This window comes from Falco cherrug, chromosome 9 (assembly GCF_023634085.1).
Source record: "Falco cherrug isolate bFalChe1 chromosome 9, bFalChe1.pri, whole genome shotgun sequence".
Taxonomy (NCBI): domain Eukaryota; kingdom Metazoa; phylum Chordata; class Aves; order Falconiformes; family Falconidae; genus Falco; species Falco cherrug.
In genome coordinates, this window is record NC_073705.1 from 28,566,245 (window position 1) to 28,589,292 (window position 23,048).

The window sequence follows — 23,048 nt, forward strand, 5'->3', positions numbered from 1 at the left end:
CTTTTCAGTTTCTAGACAGAGATTCATCTTCTGGGAAGTGGGGATTCTTGCAATGACTGTATTATGAAACTTCTTTCAGACTGAAAAGCTCTTTGTGTTTGATCAAGTAGATTAGGAAATTGGTCTGAAAGGTGGAAATTCATTTCACTTTCAATTTTCTGGCACACAGAGTATTTTTGAAGGTAGAAAAAGTTGCTGGAAGAGTTCATGAAAAGCCACCCTGCTCACCACCAGCCACAAAGTGTTATTTCAGCCAGAAGATTGCTCTATGACTAGAATTCCACCCAAATTAAAACTTCAAATGAAATCACAATGAGTCACCCCACAGACACTTACACATAGAGATCCATAGGAAATTCTTTCATCATGTGTGTTACAATGAATTCCACCATCAAATCTGACAGAAAAGAAAATGGTAAAGTAAGTATTGAGCTAGCTACAGTTAGCTTCTAGTAGACAACAATAAGGAAGTCAAACTACCCCACCTACCTACCTCTACCAGACAATAGGCCTGCTTAGATGAGAAAACCTTTAGTTTGTTTGTTTGAAAGAACATTAGACATCTTCTGAAATTAAAAAAAAAACCACCAAACCCAAACTAAAAAACAACAAAAGACTACTGGAAACTGAGGGCACGTAATATAATTTGCTTTGAAGCACGGCCTCCCTGTATGCTTTCCCCCACTATTAGTCAAATAAAGAATACACCATGAATTCTGATGCTCTTGTATTTCAAGCCTTGTCACTAATGGAAAATTCTATTGAGAAGCATATCTTAGAAAATCATTCTTGCCAGAAACAAAGCACAACCCAGATGTTTACTTAAAGAGAAGACATTGTAGAGAACACCTGTTTTTCCCTAAAATAAATTCTGAAGCAAGAAAAGCTAGTTTGATCTCAACATGGGCTAAGCTTCTGCTTAAGACTCATTCAGACAAGCAGGAGAAAAAAATAAAAGGTGACTGTCTCTAATATTTAAGGGCTCCCAGTGTGAGGATAAGAGGCAAAGAGTATAGGAATACAATTGAAAGAGATAAGTCACTAAAGAACTCCTATTAGGTTCAGCTAATAAATGCTAACTGAATGTGTGCATGTTCTCTGCCCAACACCACTTCAACATAAAATGCTTAACTCATGCCAACGGTAACAAGTGTGAGATGTAACTTCCTAGGGCGCTAATAGCCCAGCAATATGACTCAATAGTGACTAAGACGTCTAGGGAAAGAGTGCATGAAAGCTGGCAAGTCTAGAAAGATTATACATGCAGCTGTTGTGTCTTAGTTTCAACAATCACCTGTTTGAAAATGCTGCACTGAGACTACTTCTGTATCATCAGGCTTAAGGTCACCCAGGGATCCAGGCTCCGTCCACTCCTGAACCCATTCATGCTTTTGACCTCCACAGCAATGAATGTCACAATTTAATCAGCACTCCATAAAAAGCTTTAAATTGTGTCTCCATATCCACAGGCAAAACCAATCCTAGCTACTGACATTCCCACTGTTTTCTTCCTCAGAAAAGACTAAATGTCTAGCAAACATTTTCACAAACAAGTCTTTTCCATATATTTGCCCTCATCATATCACCTACTAAGTACTTGTGACTGTTACCATGCTCACCTATACACTGAATTTATTAATCAACTGCCCTCCCTACTGTTACTAGTTAAGGATAAAAGGGCCAACAGGCTTCTGCAAAACTTACTATGAATTTATATAAAATTTCTTGCTACATAGCAGCAAATCTTGGATTTTGTTTCTCTGCAAGGCAGCCATGTATAGAGATGGACAGTCTAGAAATATCTTTACTACATAACAGCTCTCCTTTTGAGTTCATCCACCACTACCCTTAATCCAGAAATCTCGTATTTCTATTGCAGAATGAAAGATGCTTTTGGGAACCATGAACACAGACATACTTTAAGGATACTCACCAAGCACTGCACACACCAGTGGGCGACAGGGCAGGTTCTTGTCTGCTGCTTTCTTCCTATGTCTCATTGGCTTCAAACACACAAAGATGAAAAGAAGTCAGCAGAAGCCTGAAGTGACATTCTGTGTTCTACTTTATTTTTCATGCAAATAGTACCATCAGCACAGGCTTCCCTTTGTCTTTTTCTCCAACTGCTGTCTCACCTATATTAATCCTAAAGGCTGTGGCTGAAGCAAAATTATGCCTGCTTTTTAGCATCCTGAATACCAGGGGTTTCTTTCTCTAGCTGTGTCACTGGAAGGCAATGTTATATCAGGAGTGGGGGAAGGGAAAAAAGAAGTGTGTGTGTGTATATAAAAATCACACAGCAATTCCTCCCCCTTGGTTAACATACTGTTTTGCTTCTGACCCAGAAGTCTAATCTGCATTCTTAACAGCATGTGCAGTATTAAATGGCTTCAGTCTTTACTGTAACAGACCGAAAACGCTAATTGAATGGCAAGTTTTTTGTTAAGCGGGAATGACTAGCATCCTTGCAGTATGCTCACTATAAAGATGTTTGTTTCTGTCCTTGACTAGTGACACTTTAAAGTGCTGCTTCACTGTCAGATGAGGTAGAACTTGCCAATATCACAAACACAGGATAACCATTCCAGTTACTTTTAACTACAGAGCTTCACAAGCCAGATACCTATAGGAAAAAGCTCCAGAAAAAATACTTTCCTCCTTTAAGGTGAATCACCCCACCCAGGAAGCCAAATTAGAACATTTGTGTAACTCCAGCTGGCTATTAATTATCACATGAGGGCTAACGTTTGCTGAAGATTAAGGCAGAACGTTCTCTCTGCCACCGACTTCCTCAGAGACCTCATAATACGCAGCTCCTCCCCAGCTACACAGGCCTCTGCATTCACTGACAGGGCAACCAGCTCTTTGTTCTTTACAAGAGTGAGACATTCCGAGAGCAATTTCAAAATCATTCCCCAGCTACTGCACTTCTCACAGTATTTCCACATGCCCTGGCAATCTAGCTTAGATGCCTGTGACACAGTTTTCAACATACAGGTTTTCAAAGCCTCTGTATTCTCATCCCAATGAGAAAAAACAGACCATCTGGAGGAAAAGACTCACCATCCTGTGTAGGTTTACTCGAAAATTCATGTTATCATCATGGAGAAAAGCATTTGCATACTGATCCTATTGAAAAGGGCAAGAAAAGGGAGGAGAACATGAACAGCCAACCAAGTGCCCAATGCCTTCCACCTGCTCCTCACATCACATATGTTTCATGTAAAACTCCCAACATACAGCTATAAGGTTAGAAAGCTACCTTTCACCTCCTCTTTGTACCCATCCGTGTCTCCAGCCACACAAATCCTGATCCAAATTCCACTTAAAGACTGCACTACTGCTTGTTTTGTTAGCAATTTATTTTCCATTCTCCTCCCTTGCCCATCCAAATTCTGGACTGCATACACCATGGCGTCAAGGGTTTAACAAGCACTGTGTAACAAATGAGGTGGTTCTCCAGCACACAAGTTCCTGTGACCATGTGGACAAAGGTTTATATCTATGGATATAATATATAGATATATATAAGGCATTTTGATGGACCCACCATACCAGAAGTCACTGCAGTATTAGCAGGTAGGTTTATCAGCTGTCCCACCCCTCAGACAAAGCTCATTCCAAGACCAGCTCTAAATCAAAGTGATTCCTCCAGATAATACACAGCCAGGCTGGTAATAAATATACCTGCTCTTTAATACCAGAACCAAAATGTGCCCTTGCTACGTAGAAACAGAATATCTTATCTTGTATTATCTATGCATCCACCTGAAGAATTCAAGTGCCAAAACCATTTAATTATAAGTATTCGAAATGCACGTGATTAGCTTTCAGGCTGCACCCTGAAGAAACATTATTTCAGAATCCTTACGCTGGCTATCAGCCTCACTGCTTTTTATTCTTTGTTAAGAATGGAAGGCCTTTACTTGCAAGCAAGCAAAAAGCAAATACCACACAAACTCAGTCACCATTCAGGGCATCAGTCAAGCCATTAGTACATAATTCACAGGAGACGGGACCACAATCAGCCAGGACTGCTGCCATAGCTCTGATACTGCTTTCTCTCCCTACTACTAGATTTACTAGTTGTCTTACTTGTAGGTACCTATAATCACACAGCTTTCTTTCAGAGACTATTCTCCTTGGGCAGAAGGCATATGGCATTGCCCATGTTTACCATGAACAGCACAGAGACGAAAGCCATTAGCATATTACTTATCTAAAAGCCACATCACAAGGTCAATCAACAGCTAAGACAGAAAAGGCTTAGGTTCACTTTTCTCTCTTCATCCCTGGAAGCGGTCTAACCCAAATAAGGTGATCCAAGTTTCAAGTTAATTTTAAACAGTACTGCATCATGTTTATTAGCAAAACGTTAAGTGCCTGAGGTCCTCACTACTCAGTACCACTGCAGATCTTCAGCTCCTGCTCAACAGGAGGCAGGGGATGTGCATACAGATAGAGCCCTGTAACACACCATCTGCTCAACAGTTTCACACAAGAAACCTACCTCTGCTATGCATGTCAGGATAATCAGACACAGCTTGCCACTGTGTAGCCGGTGCTCATCTGCAAAGAAGAAAAAACAAGTCCTCCATGAGCCACACAAGCCGAGCAATGCTAAAGAGCGAGATAGCTGTCGCAGCAAGAGAAGAGCCTAGCCTCAGAGATTCTTCATACTCCTACTTCCTCCATGACAGCTAGTGGTCTAACTACTCCTATTAAGCACTCACCTTCCAGCCTGACCATTAAATCCCACCAATTTGTCACCAGTCTGCACCAACAGCAAAGTTTCTGATTTGAACCTCCAACAGCACTGTACCTATCAGTGGGGCTTCTGTCTCATTCAGTTTTACTCCCACAGATATTCTAAACACTGGGATTAGTCCCCATCTTTCTGTCACAGCAGAGATGCACTGTTACTTCTTTTAGACAAGATGGAAAGAAAAAGATCACCTTTGCTGTAGGTTATGAAACAAGCCACAAAGCTTTGGCAGAGGTATAGCATGGTATAGCAGAATGACTCCTGAAGTTATGCCCAGAGTCCTGAGTTTTAACCCCAGTACTGAGAGACACGACCTACTTCGCTCTGTGCAAAAAATCACAAAAGAAGGAAGTCTGCAACGACTTAGCATTTTAAGCCAAAGAAGTTCCACCCTGATCATGCTGCTTGAATAACAAGTTTCAGAACTTTTGCCCTGAATGACCATTGGAGGGCTGAAAGACTCACAAATAGAGAACGACTAAGGCAGAAGAATGTAATTTTTATTTCCATTATTTAAAACTCTCCCCTCACAATTTTAATCTTGAAATACCAAAAAAAACAAGATACAGCCATAAAGTAACTTAGGATGGAAGAAACCTCTGGTCCAATCCTTGCTCAAAGCAGGGCCAACTAAGATCAGGTTGTTCAAGGCACTGTCTAATCAAGCCCATTTACAAATCTTTGTTCTACGAACCAAACCACTCACACCACACACACCCCAAAACCACAAAACCAACCAAACCAACCACAACAATATACTTATAACTAAATTCTGAGGAAGCTTAAAACTACACATTCCTGAGACCTCCAACAGCTTCTCTGAAGCATAAAACTACTAAACATGCCATCCCAGACATCTGCCTTAGTGTCAGACTTGAAGAGGGAAACTGAAAGTCAGACCACTTTCATATAAATCACATGACAGCATCTGCCAAGCTCCCTGAATTTTTGCAGGTCACTTTTACAAACAGTTTGCTCGTTGGTGTGATATGGTAATCTATAAAAATAGATAGAATGGGCTTAGCTAGCTGTTCTGTCTAGTTTGATGCTTCTGTTTTCTTTCTTATGCTGCTGAGGGACAGATATTTACTAACAAGTGTGCCCTGAAGTGTGCTGATTTCATCTTGCTGCAATAAGTAAGATGAAGAAGAATTTCAGAATGGGAGAGTTAAGTCTCTCCCGTGTCTCCTTACCTCAGCTAAAATGTTTAAGTGAAAAGTTTTCCACTCCAGCAAAGCAGAAAAAACAGCCTCAAAGAACTCAGATACGCTAGAGCCTTGTTATTTTCCTATTGTAAGGCCTCCCTGTATGTTTTTGTAGGTGCTGCTACCACTTCCCTCTATAAGGATCATGCTGTAAAGGCTCCTGTGTCACATCAAGTACTCTGCCTTCAGCCAATGTGTTGTGAATATGCCATTTTCAGCAGTTACGGGGCAGCTGTGCAGGCAGCTACCTGCACAGACACTGCATACTTTCCACAGCGTCCTTCACTGAAAGGAACACAGCAGACTGCCTCCCCACTTCCTACAGGGAGTTGTATCAGTACAAACTATTTTATGGATAGGAAAAAACGATGCAGAATTTTTCCTTCTCCCATGGCAGCTGCCTCTGACTGACACAAGACAGAAAATAAGAGGAGGATCTAGTAAATGCAATCTATTAAATTATGCCTTCCAGGACAAGACCAAAACAACTGTCCAGTCCTGGATGAGGAATAAACCAGTCTCCCCTCTAACTGCTACCACCCGTCTCAAGACACATGGAATAATTGTTCATTCTTCTCTTGTTGCTACATGGGTGCCACAGAATCATTGAATCATAGAATTGTTTAGGTTGGAAAAGACCTTTAAGATCATGGAGTCCAACTGTTAGCCTAGCATTGCCAAACCCACCACTAAAACATGTCCTTAAGTGCCACATCTACATGTCTTTTAAACACCTTCAGGGATGGTGACTCAACTACTTCCCTGGGCAGCCTGTTCCATGCTTGGTCTTACATTAAAAAAAAAAAAAGTTAGGCAGGGCCCCATCCAGCATCAAAACATAAGGACAGGAATACAGCCACAAGAATTAATAAGCACTGGTTTGGAAGGTACACCTTTTTTCAATGATCAGTCAGTGAAGCTCATTGCTACCCTACTACCATGGCAGCAAGGAGATTAAATCTATCAGCTACACAGATTTCAAATGTTATACAAACTAGAACCAAAGTAAAAAAAGAAGCATCAACTCCTGTGGCATACCAGAATCATCTCATCTCTTGCTGGCTTGTTTAGTAAGGAATCCCCTCTATCAGATTTCACTCCATCTGAAACTAAACCAGTTTGGCAGTTCCTGAGGCTAAGAAGTGCAGAAGTTAGATTGAAAAACATAAAATTGTTCTATCAGAGACCTGAATCAGCAAGAGAGACCCTGAGACAAGCAAGTGAGAATGATTAGAGAGCTGGTAAGCCTTGCTCATGTGTGCAATCTGTAAAGAAGTGACTGAACAAAGGATTGACATGGTTTAGCTTAAAGACAAGAGGAAACATGAAAGCAGTCTTCAAAAATGTAAGGGCTGACACAAAAAAAGAAATAAACCATTCTCAATATCTATTTTGGAAAAAGATAACTAGTAATTAATTTAAATCACAGCAAAGAATTTAGGAATCACATGAAGCTCTCTCACAATAAGGGTAGCTAAAACACTGGAATGGATAGTCTAAAAATTATGCTCCACCATCAGAGTGTCTTCATAATTACACCTCTGAGAAAAGATACAGGTAAACCTAATTCTGCCTTGGTTTTGAGGGGTGTGCTAGATATTTTCATGAAGTTCCTTTCGGTCCTAGTTTCAATTACTCGCTTCTTTCTCAACCAGCCTGCATACAGAACAGGACAGCCAGGTACAATTTTACTGCAAACTAGCAGGTGCAAGGAAACTCTCATGCCTGGCTTTTTATCCAGTGCCAAGCAATCATGAAGTTCAGTACTTGATGTATCATAGCTCTGCAGCTATCTTCCTATTTTTGTTCAGTTGTTACATTTAACTTATCAGCAGAAGTCAGTAATAGGCTGAAATGTGATACAAAGATCACTTGTTAACGTTCACACTGTGGTCCTGCCCATAGAGCCACCGGGCAAAACAGTACTCTTGGGTATCTTGAGCAGGAGATGAAACAATACTTCAACTCCAGCAAGCTGAAATTAACCCTCACAAAACTATCAGGAGAATCAAAAAGCACAATATGGAAATGTATCTTCTCAGGCAAATTACTGCCAGTGCAGCGTTAAGTTACTGCTGTCCTCTTTATAATTAAAGAGCTGCCTGTTAAACCAGCAAGTACCAAAGGACAAAGGAAATATTTCCTCCTAAGGCTGAGCTTTGCCTCCTGTGTCAGCTTCTAAATGTTCTTAAAAAAAAAATAGTTCTCTGTACATGACTGCCCCTCTCTGACAGAGAGCTGGGAATCAGATATGTTCACACCTCCTGCACAGGGACAGGCTTGGTTTATTAGAGGTTGTTATTATTATTACATTCTTTCCATATTTGACTTCTCTCCTGCAGCATTAGGTCTCTCCTAGTCTCATAACTCTTATCTTGCAATAAGAAATAATTTCGTTTTCTCAAAAGGTGGAATCTTCAGTCCTCTAAAGGGACTCCACTTAACTGCTATTTCTGGAGTCACTAGACATACTCTTACATCCTCCTGACTTCAAGAAGCACTGCTTGCTGCATCCACAGCTGCATCAACAGAATTTATTTACCTTTTGTGTCCTGCATCACAATCGAGCTGTACTTCAAGAAGGTTATCAGCAAGTTGCTAGTTTGCACATCAGCATCCAAAGGCAGCTCTGCAGAGCTTATAACTGGAACAAAGCAGATAAGACACTGTTTACCCTCCACAAATACAAGAGATAACTATACAGAGAGCCAAGTCACAGGCTCACCAATCTGGGATTGGATCAGCTATTTGCAGGGTCACCCGACTCCTCCTCTTCCATGACCACCCAGCAAAGATTTTGTTTCGAAGACTGGTACTACTCCCTCAGAGACCATTTCTCCTGCTCTAAGTACAGGTTGTGGTACCTGGTGAAGTGATACTCTTTTTTGTCCTGCCCCCCACCCCCCCTCCCCTGGGGAGATCAGCCTGCTGGTTTAGCACTCATGAACATTCCCAACCTAGGAAGCTCATTTACTTCCATGGCAAACTGAAAACTCAGCTGCAAGCAAAACACTGTGATACTATGGTACACTATCAGATCACAAGATGACCAGCTACCAACACAAAGCACTGAAAAGTGTGGTCCTACAACATATCTAGAAATGCACAGATACACTTTCAGCAGAGACATGTACACAGTAATGCCCTGCACAAGGTGCTGGTGGGACCTTGTCTCGAGCACTGTGCATTATTACGCTGATCCCATGTTCAAAGAGGGTAAACTCATACTTGAACAAGTTTAGAGAAAGGTTAGTACGTTGATCAGAGGAACAGAATGTCCCTCTTATGAGATAGCAAAATACACAGGTGTGTAACCCAATGTATGAAAATGTATGAAAGAGCTATCTGTGTTCCAAAGTAAAGGTTAGGATCATGAGAAATGGGTATAAACTGACCAGGAATGCAAATTGGAAAGCTGAAGATTTGTAACCAAAGAACAAGATGCTGAAACTGCCTCCCAACAGGAATTATTGGGAAACAAATTTAACAAATTAAGTCAGAGTCTGATAAATCTAAAGGATTCTATGATGACATGCCAGCAAGCGCAAGGCACTAGATTCCAGGAGTCAATGGCATCTTTTCCAGCTCTACGTGCCTGTTCTGACGTGACAATAACACCACTGTTCTGGCTGCCTAGGAGCTCAAACTCACAGGTTTTCATGTGCAGGAGGTCATAGGTGGCTTGAATTATGACTGCCAGAAGGTACCCTCTCTTCTCAAGCTGTAAAGATAGGCTAAGATAGGGCTCCCTTTGGACTGGAAACGGATCTGCAGACCACTAGGACAAACACCTTAAGAACTGTATTATCGCTTTTCCATGTATCCTCAGGAATGCTCAACGCTTTTCTCACTCTTGCAGAAAGAAAAAGATATTTATGATGAGATCGGATCTTGCAAGAAGTGAGGAATTCCTCACATCTGATTTTTGGATGGCTAGGTTTATGGGGTTTGGGGCTCTGAGGGGAAGCAATTTGATCCTGTATGCAGCTGTATTTTGTCTCAGAGAGAAGTCTGCTTTAATAAACAATGCCTTTCATAATCCAAGCCTTACCTATCATACCCCTGTAATGAGGCAAGTAACGCTTACTTACCCCTGGAACTGGGGCAAGCACAGGCACAGAAGGATGAAGGAGACAAACCAACAGGAAGACACAGGATTCTTTAAACTGAGCACTGAGAGGCCCAGAGCACAGCAGAGGTTCTCACAGAGCTCAGGATTATACAATCACCTTGAATATAAAATTGTAGCCCTTGGAAACAACAGGCCAAATAGATCAATGTAACCTCGCTGTTCGAATCACATCAAAGAAATCATAATGGGGCTTTTAGCTTCTAAAGGCTGCACATCCCCAAGTGTGAGCTGTTTTAGTCCATTCAATCTTGAAGCTCTGGGGCTCCTGACACATTGTTAACATGCCCAGTCTGTTGGCAAAGTCTATGCAATGACACTGCAAGCTATTTCACCCCCAATATTATGAATAGCTCAAAGACTTCGCTAAAAGTCTGAAAAATGTATTTATATCCCCAGTGAGTCCTTCTGGAGCTGTTACAATGAATGCAGTGAATGAATATTTAACAACAGTAAGCAAACTGACATTTAGATAACTATGGTGACAGGCACACTTGATTTGCATATTATGGATCAACAGTTTCTAGCAAAAGTCTAATTTAAAAAAAAAAAAATCACTGTAAAGTACACATCACTGCTTATCCTGGTTCATGCTACAGATCCCGATTTTTTTAACAGACATTTTAAACTTTAAAAAGATGTTAATTCACACTACAGGCTAACAGCCAGAGAAACTTCAAACCAGAATATGAACCCATTTTTAATCCCAGTCAGCATTAAAAAAAAAAGTGCCTGAAACCCTAGATGGATTTCTACATGTTACTGTAACTTGAAAACAGCTCAACTACACTATTTTTTTTAAATGCAGGAAAAAGAAAGCAATCTTTTCATTACAAAGTGAAAATGCCTCTTGCTAACTTTCAGTCATAGGCAAATTTTACAGCCAAGTTGCAAGACCTTAGAAAATGAGGAAAATTCTGACATACCTTTAAAATAACAGCAATACTAAAGCACCACCAACTAAACCAAGCCATGGTCCTCAAAAAAAAAAAAAATTATCACTGAGAGTAAGGATCAGCAAGGTGACAGCAAATAGAAATAAAGGATGTTTCCCGATGTAATTGCTGCACATTAAGATCAGCTCCTCTTCTTAAAATTAGTAACCTTACAAGCAGCCAGAAGTCTCAAGCTTTACAAGATCACTGCCTCTGCTGAAAGCAGGATGGAGTTTTTGTTTTGCTTTTGTTTTTTTGGTAAATTAATACAAGAGAGTGTAAGCAAGCTGTAGATGTAGGTAAGCATAAATTCTGTCAGTTGTATAATATGGTGTGTGGGTGGATACATTTGCAACAAACACACTGAACAGAAGCCCACAAAATGCCCATCCCTCTACATTTTATGTTATATGCACAGGGAGACTTGAGACATAGGGGGCTTTTTAACTGAAGCTTCTGATATCCATGGTAACCAGATAGAATTCATCCGCAAGAAGGATCATCCTTAACTAGGATATCAAAGGACCTGAATAGCTGATATAACTGAGTAACCCAGGCTGCTTTTCCCCAAAAACATTTCCAAACTGTGCTCTATTCAAAATGACGCTGTTCCTTCATTAAGCACTTCCTTCAGATCTAGAGGATGCCATAAAAATACACAACAGCCATTTGATTTCTTCTCTTAAACTAAGCTATATCTATCCATACCTTAAATGAAAAGGGTTTTATTTTAGGTGATTTCAAAGCATATTTACATGGACACGTAATTTAGAAGATCTATCTCAGGGCAAGCAGTCATTTTACAAAGCCTATCAGAGAAAAGGCAACAAGAGGGAGGAAATACTTCCACACCCAGAATGGATTCCAATCCCAATTAATTCAAAGCTAGGGACAAGTGCATTAATGACAAGCAGAAATCCACTGTGATTCTCTGTTGATCTGTTTCGATGACAAAAAATCCTGTGCAAAGAACTTGACACTAGAAATATTCTTAAGTAAAAGCCTGCATGGAATAACTAACGGGCTGGGTATATCTTCATGCAGATACTGGGACAGTACTGTTTTCAGAAGGAATATCAGCATAATTTCACTGAGCAACATACAAGGCAAAACATAAATAAATTCAAGGCAACAGAATCTTGCTCATGTTCAGTAAGGCAAGTCGCTCCAGGAAGAGACCACCAGGTTACATCTGCTCCAGACAGACTTCATTAGTTGCCATCTTGAGAAAATGCTTTGCTAGTTATTTTACAGTTTTTAATTGCTTTTCCACCAGGAGATCATTACATTTCTTACCATCTGAAGAAGGTGGGGTGGTTCCAAGTGGAGTGACAGGTGTCGTTGGAATTGGACTTGTGGGTGTTGTCATCAGCCCCATTTCAGGATGGCTCTAAGGAAAACACAAATGCCCAGACACACACAGGTCAACAACACCTTCCCTAGGCACCAGCCATACAGATCGCTACTTGTACTGTTCTATGCTCTTGCACAATAGACATGACTAATGAAGTCTCAAGAAACTTCAAACCCTCCTCCAAAAAGCAAAGCTATGCTTCCTGACCTTGGGTGTCTAACAGTTAAAACGTACATCAATTTCTTTACGCCACAAAACATAAAAACACATCACAAACTGGTGGTTGTCCCCAGCTGACAGGTAGCATGCCCTTCCCCAGTGCAGAATGGAAAAAGGCATGCAGAAGACCACACTGTTCACAGCTTTCAATTCCCCCCAAAACAACCCACAGGTGGGCATTTGAAGTCTTCCTCCAAGATCCTTTTATTTCTCTTTCTAAAAGCAAATTCTCCTCACTCCTGCCCTCCACCTGTTCATATTCAAAGATGATGGCAATTTATTACTTCCCTGCCTCACTATAAAACCCAGGCACTGCAGGAAAGAGTACATAACATAAATAACACTATCATTATCGATCTTCTCAGCTTCCATCAGTCGGTTACTCTGCCCATTTCATCTTTGCTAATAGTTGCCTGCCTAATTACTGCTTTGACTCCACTCTTTGTAAGCTTCCGGATCTATCCACACTGATGAGACCGTAGGCAATCTGCCTTGCTATTTTAAGTCTGGCTGCCAAGCAAAGTGTCCATTTCATAGGACAAATTTTACATCAACTATTCATCCGCCTTAATATATCATCACAATTTCAAAATAAAAGAAAGGGATACAGAACTGCTGATTTGACATTATTTCTGTAGATTTTTTTCACAAGTGGATATCCTTCACATTGTCTTTGATTCTCATTTAATGAGCAACTATAAATACATGTATTTTATGGGAAGCAGAGACACACATAACTACAATTCAAAGACAATTTTAAGTCATTACAGGTACTGACTTAAACTTTAAAATACAATTTTCCATTGAAAATCTTACATAAAACAGGTTTGCTTCTGTAGATTTTGCCATGGTGTTTACCTTTCTTTTCCCCAAACACTAACCATCAGCTGAGAGATAATAGTGCCACCTAGCAGCACAAACCGAGGACCCACAAGCTAGTAAGTATACCAAAACCTTAACACTTCAGGCCCCTGCTCTTCCTGTGTGCCCACAGAGCAGCAGGTAGTCATTCATGCAGTCCCTAGCAATGGACACCAACTTAAACAAGAGCATTCATCAGCTTTTTAAGAGGGTTTTTTTTCCAAAGGGCAGCATGAGCTACCTTGCCCTCTCTTAAATGAAGGATTACAGACAATCCACCCAAGAATATCAGACCTTTTTTTCAATGAAACCCACCAAACACCGATAACTGAAGCAGCCACTTTCACAAATAACTAGTTTATCCTTTTATTTTTATTTTAAGAACTTTTACTCCAGCTGCTCTTTTCCCTGCCACAGGCCTGTCCTTCCCTCTGTGATATCTTGACCACAGAAAGGCCTGAGTTGGTATTACACAGAACTGAAAGAGCAGAAATCTCTCACAAGTGGTAGGAATGAATAACCCGGGAAAAGAAAGGCAGTGAACCTCAGCAAATTAACAACTCATGGAACAGAAGCTTCCTTCAGAGGCAGCAGATTTGCCTGTCAGACCTCCTCCATCACCACTACTGTCACCAGCTGCCAAAGGTCTCCTCCATCATGCCAAGTGTCTAACCTGTGACGGATGGCTGCACTGTGAGGATGTAAAATAACTGGGGAAAGGTGTCAACTGTTTTGTTGATGTCATTTTTCTCACAGATTACCAGCAATACATACAAACCAAAATTAAGAGCCTAAACCTGATGGGTTTTCCTAAACACATCAGGCTATCCTTCCAGCCAGCCACAGCACAATCACCAGATCGACAGACTCCTCTGTCTCCAGCAATAACCACCTTTGCAAACTCACAGTATTTAGAAAAGCATCCAGAGGTTTGCGATCAGAGGTATGGAGCAGCCCACTGCTTCTCACAATGCTGCCATAGCTGTTTCTTCACCATAAACAGCACAAGGTTAAGTGCTATGCTCTGGTGAGTCTCCCAGGCAAAAGGGGTTGGGGTCACCAAGGAAGTTTGAACACAAAAAAGTATTTGAAATAACAGTTGTCATGTATTGATTAGGCCCTAAGCAAAAGATACACCAATAGAGAACAACATGCAGTCTGTGCACACCCAGACAGGACAATTCATCCAACTTTGGGGCCAGATCAGCCTCTTTCCCTCTACCCTAACTTAACAAGAACGTGAATAGCTCTGACAGCTATAGCAATCTTACCCCTACCAGTTCACTCACTCCCATCCTTCCCCTAAAGGCAGTATCAATAGGGCACAGAAGGCACTCCATGCGGCCCCTCCCATTCCATGGGAAAGACGGCTCATTCCAACATAGCTGTGCCCTCAAAACTTTACTCATTTTCTGGCAAGGCACAAAGCATTTCCTGAAATAAATCCAGGCCCTGGCCTGTTTCTGATCTTTCATGCTCATCTACACCTAGGACAAGCAGGGCAGGGGGTGGGGGGGGTGGGGCCAGAGGGAAGAAAACTTATCTTTTCATCAATTCTATTCCTGACTCCCTAATTTCGAAGACATCTACTACAAAGAAATAGGCAAACATCACACAAACTCACTTGTGCCAGAACTGTGATGAAATTCCGGTTTAAGTGAACAGCTTCATAGAGGGCCAGAAGGATTGCTTCATTCGTTCTGTGGAAAGGATACAGACAAAAGCACAACTAGTTAAGGGCTAACAGCAGATGAGAACCCCAAGGGAAAAGTTTTCCAGAAGCATGGCCCATTTGAAACAAGAAAATTTTTTTCAACTATATAAAACTCCGCCTCTGCAATCCAGTTGTTCTTCCAGTTATTAGCAGTACCTCAGCAATCCATAAAAGTAGCTATTTTTAGAGTTCAACTACAGACTTTGTGCCCTTCCAGCTGAAGGTCCCCTTCATTGCTCAAACAGCGTTTTGCGTTTAAAGTCCTTTCTTTTATGGACAGAGGTTCCTACAGATACCACAAACCCTCGTATTTATCACTTTCACCCTTAATTTGAAAAACATTTTCCTGGGGATGAGAGTGCACGAATCATCACTTCCCATCTGCCACCTCCAACATGCCTATTACATGTTAAAAATGCCTCATAAAAACCACAGGGGTTTTATACACTTCATTACAAGCAATTCAGCTGTGGCTCCTCCTGCTGCACTCTTCTCACTTAAGTGAGAATCTGTTGTTTGCAGGGGTGCGGTACCATTTGAGTTACAAGAGAACTTGTCTCTCTAGTTTTGTTTGCTACATTAGAACAGCTCCATGATGGGGCAGATCATATCGCTCAGTGGTGAGTTGCCATTCATTGTGTAACTAGCAACAGTGCACTTACTGGACTGAGATCTTCTCATCAGCATCTGCTATGAACATGCTGCCCACCTATGGAAAGAAAGAGTATTGCATAGGAGGAATTAGTGAAAGCTATTAGAGAGAAAAGACGTGGATTTAACGCAATCAGAAGTGCCTTGGGAGAGGTGTTCTCATCCAAGGCACAGCTGCAACCTTCTTCCTAATATAGTAAAATAAAAATGGGAAACAGGATGACCACCTACAAACATTTTATTCTGCACCACTGCCACTGACCAATACTTCACCTGTCAGATCACAAAGGAAGAAAAAGACACTATCTTGAATCCCAGACTGGATTAGCCTGTGATTCTGTAAAAGGACAGAGATTTCCAATCTGCTTGTCACAAAGTGGTAGCAGTTTTACCCACGTCTCTCCTGACAGACAGCTGTGAACACCGAACCATCCTTACATAGAGGAAATCTTCCTGTCAGACCTCAGACTACAATTAAATTTAAAGCAAAGCCTGACTGAACAAGGGGCACAGTGGATACTCTTTACAAGGAAGAAATTCACAATTGCCTTTGGAGGGTACCCCTCTGAAAATGCAGGCACTGTCCACCACAGAATCCAAGCTTCATAACTACAGTGCACCCAGGCCTGAGAAACAAGACAGTAAGGAAACCGATCTCAAAAGCCAGTGACAGACTAGACTTTGCCACAAAAATATTCAGCTTCTCTGTCTTAGGCTACGTCAGCACAGCAGCAACTTGTTCTTAAAACAAGTAGCTGTTTGAAATCAGTGTCCATCATGAAACTGTGATTTTTAAAATAAAGTCAACTAGAAGGAAGGATATGAAGGAAAACAATTTCAATTATTAACGCCAGAATAGAGATGTCATCCTCTGAAAGAGCTTTCCCAGCCAGACAATAACACACTCCTCAGAATACAGTCATTTCAGCTGTATTTGGTTTGGCTTGGATCAATGCACCTCCTCCTCCTCCAGAACCAACATCCCAAATTCACAGTTTTTGAAAACACCCTCCTTACTGAGCTTCCATGAAGGCACCTATTTTAAGAATAGAAAAACACTGCTTCCTTGCTTACCATATTAGTTAGAGCTGAAAAGAAACCACTCTGGTGCTCCTCTTCCTTATCTTTGTATTGCCTGAACAAAAAGGAATAAGGATGAAGCTTCAGGGTTAAAAACTGGGCTAGGGTTATTTTACCTAAATCCCTGTGAGACAGTCTTATCTGATAAGGACATAGGATGGAGAAAGCTTCAGCATTCACAAGCCCTTTCCAAGAACTCACAAAGAGAGATGCAAAGGGTATTAAAATATTTGTAAATTGTGTAGAGTTGAAGTGGGCTTGCTAAAAGCCATGAGACTGGACAGTGCCTGTGCTGTTACAGAGGATATAACCAGTCTGGGCTAATGCTAAAGGAAAGGGACAAGTGACTTAGGAAATTTTGAACTGCACTGGCAAAACAGTAATGAACCACATGAATACACACAGTCAGTAAGCACAGAACAGTTTCACTTCAGTCATCATCTGCTATGGACTAAACCAGTGTCAATCACCCTACGCCAGCAAAAACCTTGAGGATCATTATGGTTCATGGCCTGATCCTGCTTGATCCCACATCCCTGGAGTAAGTGAAGGGACTGGAACTGGAGCAAGTGAAATCAACGAGTAACTCACATACCTCAGATTTAAGCTAAATTGCCTCATTTGGCATTCAAATGAACTAGCAAAGCTCACAATGGCCATTTATTGTGTCTTTGAAACAGGAATCTGATCACACACAATGCAACATGCAAAGAACACAATTTACAATTTTGGGGAAAGGGAAAAGAAAGAGCTAAGCAGAACTGACGACAGTCTGAGACAGCTTTTGTCAGAATGAAGTTGGGTGAGTGAGGTATTTTCTGCTTTAGACTAATAATTTATCTGTTAAATAAATTTACATGATTTGCTGATGTCACAAGTCACCTGCATATCTGTAATAGCAGACTTTCAAAGGAATTAAAACATCTTTCTGGATACTTTGAGAATCCTACAGTGCAGAAGTCTTGGGTTGTTCAGGTGAAATTGCTGTAATTTTCCAGATTTTTTGAAGCACTTTCTTCTTACACATTTTGTGCTGTTGTTTATGAGGCAGAGGGGAACATGCTACCCCTACAGCTGACCTTCTGGCTCGCTCTTCAGAAGCGGTTAACACTTTCCACCATTTGCAAGAGCATACAGCCCCTAATCGTCTCTGATCTGGCAAGTGGATAGTCCTGGATACATTTGTTTGTTTTAGATCATGTTTCTGTTAAATCCATTTTCTAACAGAGTAGTACTCAGCAAATCATTTATCTTTTCACTTGGGCCTAAGATTTTCCACAAGATTCATACAAAGGTAAAATCCACAATAGTAAAAACATACAATAGCTATCTTCCCCTACAGCAACATCTCTCCTGAAGCACATCAGCCCAGCTGGCATGGATGCATTTACACTTGCAATGACAGCAACAACTGAGCCGAAGTATCTCTAAGCATAAGACTATTCCCTGCCTCTCCAGGTGTATCAGGGCTGCTACATGGTAAGTGCTTTAACATAAAAGAAAAGTGTGTGGAAATGTACAGCAACTACCATGCACAGAAAAACGAGACAATTAGGTTTTACCTGTTATATTCCGATAAAGCCTGGGCAATTACAAGTCCCATTCCCTGAAAAGAAATGTTAAAAAATCTTTACATTACAAATCTCAATGCAGGAAATCAACACTGAACACACTAGTAGTGCTGCCCCCACCCCCCAAGATCACCTAACATGCTGGTAAGAATTTCCCCTGAAGCTGTTCGATCTATTAAAATATGCTATGATAAAACAAAAATTTCATCCAAAAATCAAGACACTAAAAATTTAAAGTCAAATACCTAATTACTAAGTTCAACAGAGAACATTTACTCTCCTTGGACCTCCAAACAGACCTTACTTGCTCAAGAAGCCTCAATAAAGTAGCAAGAACTGTTGTGTCAGAAAACAGACATCCAAAAGTTCAAGACAAAGGCCATGAACAGTAGTAAACTTTTCACTTCTTGCAAACAGCCTCCACCATTCCACAGCTACTGATCATCCTTTGTGTCAAGCTAATTAAATTAACTCAGAATAATCATTCTTGCCTTTTAATTGGCATGGCACTTTTTACTTCATGCCTAAAGAACAGCATTTAAGTCCAGACCTTACACAGCTCATAGTGTGCTGCCACTTTCTACCTAGGCCTCGATACAAAACTTGGACAGTGGCTACAACTCAAAATATGCTGCCAGACTCTTGACTCGGGTACAAGTTTCCACTGAGCTGCTACAAGAATTGACTTGTGGACTGGTAAAATTGGATGACACAGCACCGGAAATGAGATCTTTGGCATAAGCTACCTAGTGCCTCTTTGGCACATGATGACACATAGCATATAGATAGTTCATAAATGTATCATAGATCAACTTTAGCATGCTCCTCATTACCTAGCTTTTTAATCACCCTCACCATTTCACTGGTGATCCAACTGCCCAGATCATGAGCTGCCTAACTTACTGCAAGAGCAGTCAGGGCAGAAACCCACTGTACTGGTGTTCTTTACAGCATCACTGTTCCTAGATCTTCTTTCCACCAGACACCACTATTGCATTCATTATGCTAACACCACGCATGAAAGCATCCCCAGCAGTGCAGAGGAATCACATCAAATACTCACATTGAGTGTGGCCTCATCATCTACGATGGAGAGCTTCACAATGTAGGGATTCACTGACTGCTCAGGGTGGGGGGAGGAAGAAGAAAGAAAATTAGTTTTAAGTTCAGTCTTTGGGGGGAAAAAAAACCACTACACTATTATCCTTCCAGGTTTACCTAACCACCTGGGAAGACTCTCTCTCCCGTCCCACAAACCAGAATACACACAAAGAAACAGGAGTCACAGCATAACTAAGATCACTATGACAGGGACACCTTCTCTTCACTGGCTCAGCCAGGCAGCCTCCTGATTTTATAGAGAGGGAGTTCCTGCTCCTCCACTAGCTCATCTGTCAGTCTGAAAAATGGAGCAGCTGTCCTGCAAGCCTGTTATCTGTGACACACACGGTGTTATGCAGCAGCAACAAGCAGTGAAGCTGGAACTGAGCATTAGTGTTCTGCTATCTCCCTTCTGCAACACCTCCCAAAGATTGCTTAAAAGGAGGACCCAGTAAGGCACAACAATGTTACAGACTCATTTGCTGCTGGGTTAGAACTCAACACGAACAGCTTACATGGAGAGCTACAAGTCTCTGGAAAACTAATTCCTTGAACTTACCTGAACAAAGCACACAGGCTCCATCTATAAAAATAAGTCCTAATAATTTAGGAAGCTTTTTAGATTAGCACTGTACATTTGTTTTTCCTGGTTTGTATATGTCAGTGCAAAACTAACAAAGTGGACTTGGAACCAGGACAGAGAAGAAAAGGCTCTATGTAGTAAAGCCAGAGTGGTTGGGAAGAATAAAACACAAAGCATGCATCAGACGCAGCCCTACAAGTTACACCATTATCAGACTGATTTGCCTGCAGCTTGACAGCGAGTTAAAAATAAGGCTTACAAGAAAACACTACTCTCACAGTTACTTGGTGCTTTGGGAGGATCAGGCTTTCTTTTCGGTTCAGAAAAGAAACTGATCAGAACAGACCAAAGCTCAGCCAGTCTGTCAGCCTGCCTCCAGCACACGCAACCCTGTCTGCTGTCTAAGAGACAGAAAACTCACACAGAACCCATCTGTGCACAAAGCATACAAAGACATTTCCTTGAGGCTGAAGTAGAGGCCTCTACTGAGTAACAATATACGGTCCTCTCTGTACAACCATGCTCCCCTTCAGAAATTAAATTTAATCGGTGTCAGTAAAGCAAGTTTCACATTCATAATTAAATATAGATTAAAATCCATCCTTGTAAATATATCTTAGTTTTGCTAATTTCAGTCATTCTCTTGCTCTCCTTATACAACAAGGAGACACTCTCCACAGCTTACGCACAGAAGAGTCTAACCCGTGACTCATGACTGGGAGATACTATACTGACCAACATCACCAGGCTGCCCCGAGACCTAGTCATACACACTGTCCTGTGATGGAAAGGGAGGAGAAGTGGGTTCATTGTCACCTTCCGCTTATGAACAACTCTTTGGACTCCCACTGCCCTTGACTTTCCAAGAAGCATGCTCCACACCTCCTGCCTCTTGGCATCAAGACGTCATCAAGTGCATGGCTGATAGGGTCATGAAGCTTGCCTAGCTTGCTACAGATCTCTGCCCTCTATCTTTTCAATTGTCATTTCCATACCTGCAGAAGTCTGTTTAATAATTCCTGTCTGAAGTATCCCACTCCCCGACACATTCCATGCCCCCTCTAGGCTTCCCTAAGTCCTTAAGCAGCAGGCAGATGACTAACCAGTGTAATCTACACATTGTATTACTCTATGTGGACAAGGAAGTTTCTAGTGACTTTCAGTGTGCAAGTCTATACCACTGTGATGAGAATATTTCCTGTGCTGCCCACAAGATGTGCAGTTTGCTCCTGCCCCTCCTTGAGAAACAACAGTTCCATTTATTGTGTATGAGCATGTCTGCACATACACAGATGTGTATGATGAACTACAATGAACGTCAGCACCCTGCAAGTTGTACGAACACCCCTAAGACCACCCCAGGCTCCCTGTCTGCTTCTGTATTCTAATCCTACTGTTTCAGAATCCAGTTCCCCTCTCACTGGGAATAACAGCAAAAGCTTTAAAAGATTAAATTATACCTGCCACTCCACAAGGTGCAGAAACATGCAACAGCCTTGAAAAGTGGTTGATAAGCATTTTGAAAACTTCAAAGCATGTCAATGAAATAGTTACACAAACTTAGAAATAGCTTCTGCCTCCACCTGCCTCCAGAAAGAACTAAAAAAATATGGTTCTCAGCTCTTCAGAGAATACAGGTCTTTTCCAGTACACTGCCACCAGATAAAAAAAAAAAACACCTATAGCATTCTCGTCAGTTATGAGGTACAGACACAAACTCCTGGAACCTGGGAATACTAAAGACATCCTCCCTGAACTACCCACCATTAGATGCCAACAATATCAAAGAAATGAAGGTGAAAGCTGTGGGGAGATCATTACCAGCTAATTTTTAAAGCAATCCCCAGGTGAGACATGCCATACAAAGTGAACATGACACACAGGTCTGACAGAGGGAGTAAGGTCTCCTCAATGCCTCCAAATGTATCTCCACCTCCAACACAAACCTGTGGGAAACAATCTTCTTGGTGGTAAAAGAAAGCAGAAAAAAACCCAAACTAACCATGCATAATCCCTAGGTAAGTGATTAACTTATCTTCACATCTGTAACAAACAAAGTCCAGAGTTCACTTGATCGCCCCTCACAAGACTTCCCTGAACGCTCATTAGGGATGATTTAGCAGCTTTACTGCCAGCCCTGATGAGGCCATCTCCTCTGCAGGCAGGCCATCTTGAGGGAATTGGAGGCTGAAGAATTACTCTCTTTGTTAAAGAGATTAATTTAAAATAATTTGTGAGAGACTTTTTATTAATAATTTTCTGACTCTTCAGTGTTGATAAATGTCTCTTCAGCACTCGTAGTTGGCTATATCAATGAGAGGCAAGCCCACGTAACTGGACAGGAAGGGCTGTCAGATACACTATATGTTACCAGACAGCCACACAAATTGGAAAACCCACATTTTGACTCATTTCTTTCAGCTCTGCCTAGCAAAAACCACAATATGCAATTCTAGCAGGTTGAGCATGCAGCAAAGAAATTTCCACCTGGATGTTATCAAGGAATCTAGCTATTTAAAAGTCACTACCTGATTTTGTTTTAACTTCCTATTCTAGCAGCCATTCCTTAAAACATTGAGAAAGCGATCAAATAAATACTCTTCCTCACAGCATTTTTTCTGTTTCTATAACTACTGAAAGAAGGTTGTAGGCAGGTGAGGGTCGGTCTCTTCTCCCAGGTAACTAGCAACAGGACAAGACAAAACAACCTCAAGTTACACTAGGAGAGGTTAGGATTGGATATTAGGAAATATTTCTTCACAAAAAGGGTGATGAAGCATTGGAACAGGCTGCCCAGGGACATGGTAGAATCACCATCCCTGGAAGTGTTTAAAAAACATAGACCCAGTGCTCAGAGACTTGATTTAGCGATGGAATTGG

At 41.3% G+C, this 23,048-nt stretch overlaps 1 protein-coding gene across 3 annotated transcripts in view; it reads right to left on the reverse strand.

Annotated features, from left to right (window-relative positions):
* ARMH3 (armadillo like helical domain containing 3) overlaps positions 1–23,048 on the reverse strand; it is a 128,885-nt gene that overhangs the window by 91,253 nt on the left and 14,584 nt on the right. For 2 of the 3 annotated variants that reach the window (XM_055719905.1, XM_055719907.1), the window contains exons 9-19: positions 19,548–19,604; positions 18,476–18,519; positions 16,908–16,968; positions 15,845–15,891; positions 15,093–15,168; positions 12,331–12,424; positions 8,513–8,614; positions 4,511–4,569; positions 3,064–3,129; positions 1,934–2,003; positions 337–397 (exon numbers count right to left, since the gene is read on the reverse strand). In XM_055719905.1, the coding sequence (XP_055575880.1) occupies positions 337–397; positions 1,934–2,003; positions 3,064–3,129; positions 4,511–4,569; positions 8,513–8,614; positions 12,331–12,424; positions 15,093–15,168; positions 15,845–15,891; positions 16,908–16,968; positions 18,476–18,519; positions 19,548–19,604 (737 nt within the window). The remainder of the gene's footprint in view (positions 1–336; positions 398–1,933; positions 2,004–3,063; positions 3,130–4,510; positions 4,570–8,512; positions 8,615–12,330; positions 12,425–15,092; positions 15,169–15,844; positions 15,892–16,907; positions 16,969–18,475; positions 18,520–19,547; positions 19,605–23,048) is intronic. The other variant, XM_055719906.1, reaches the window with a different exon arrangement.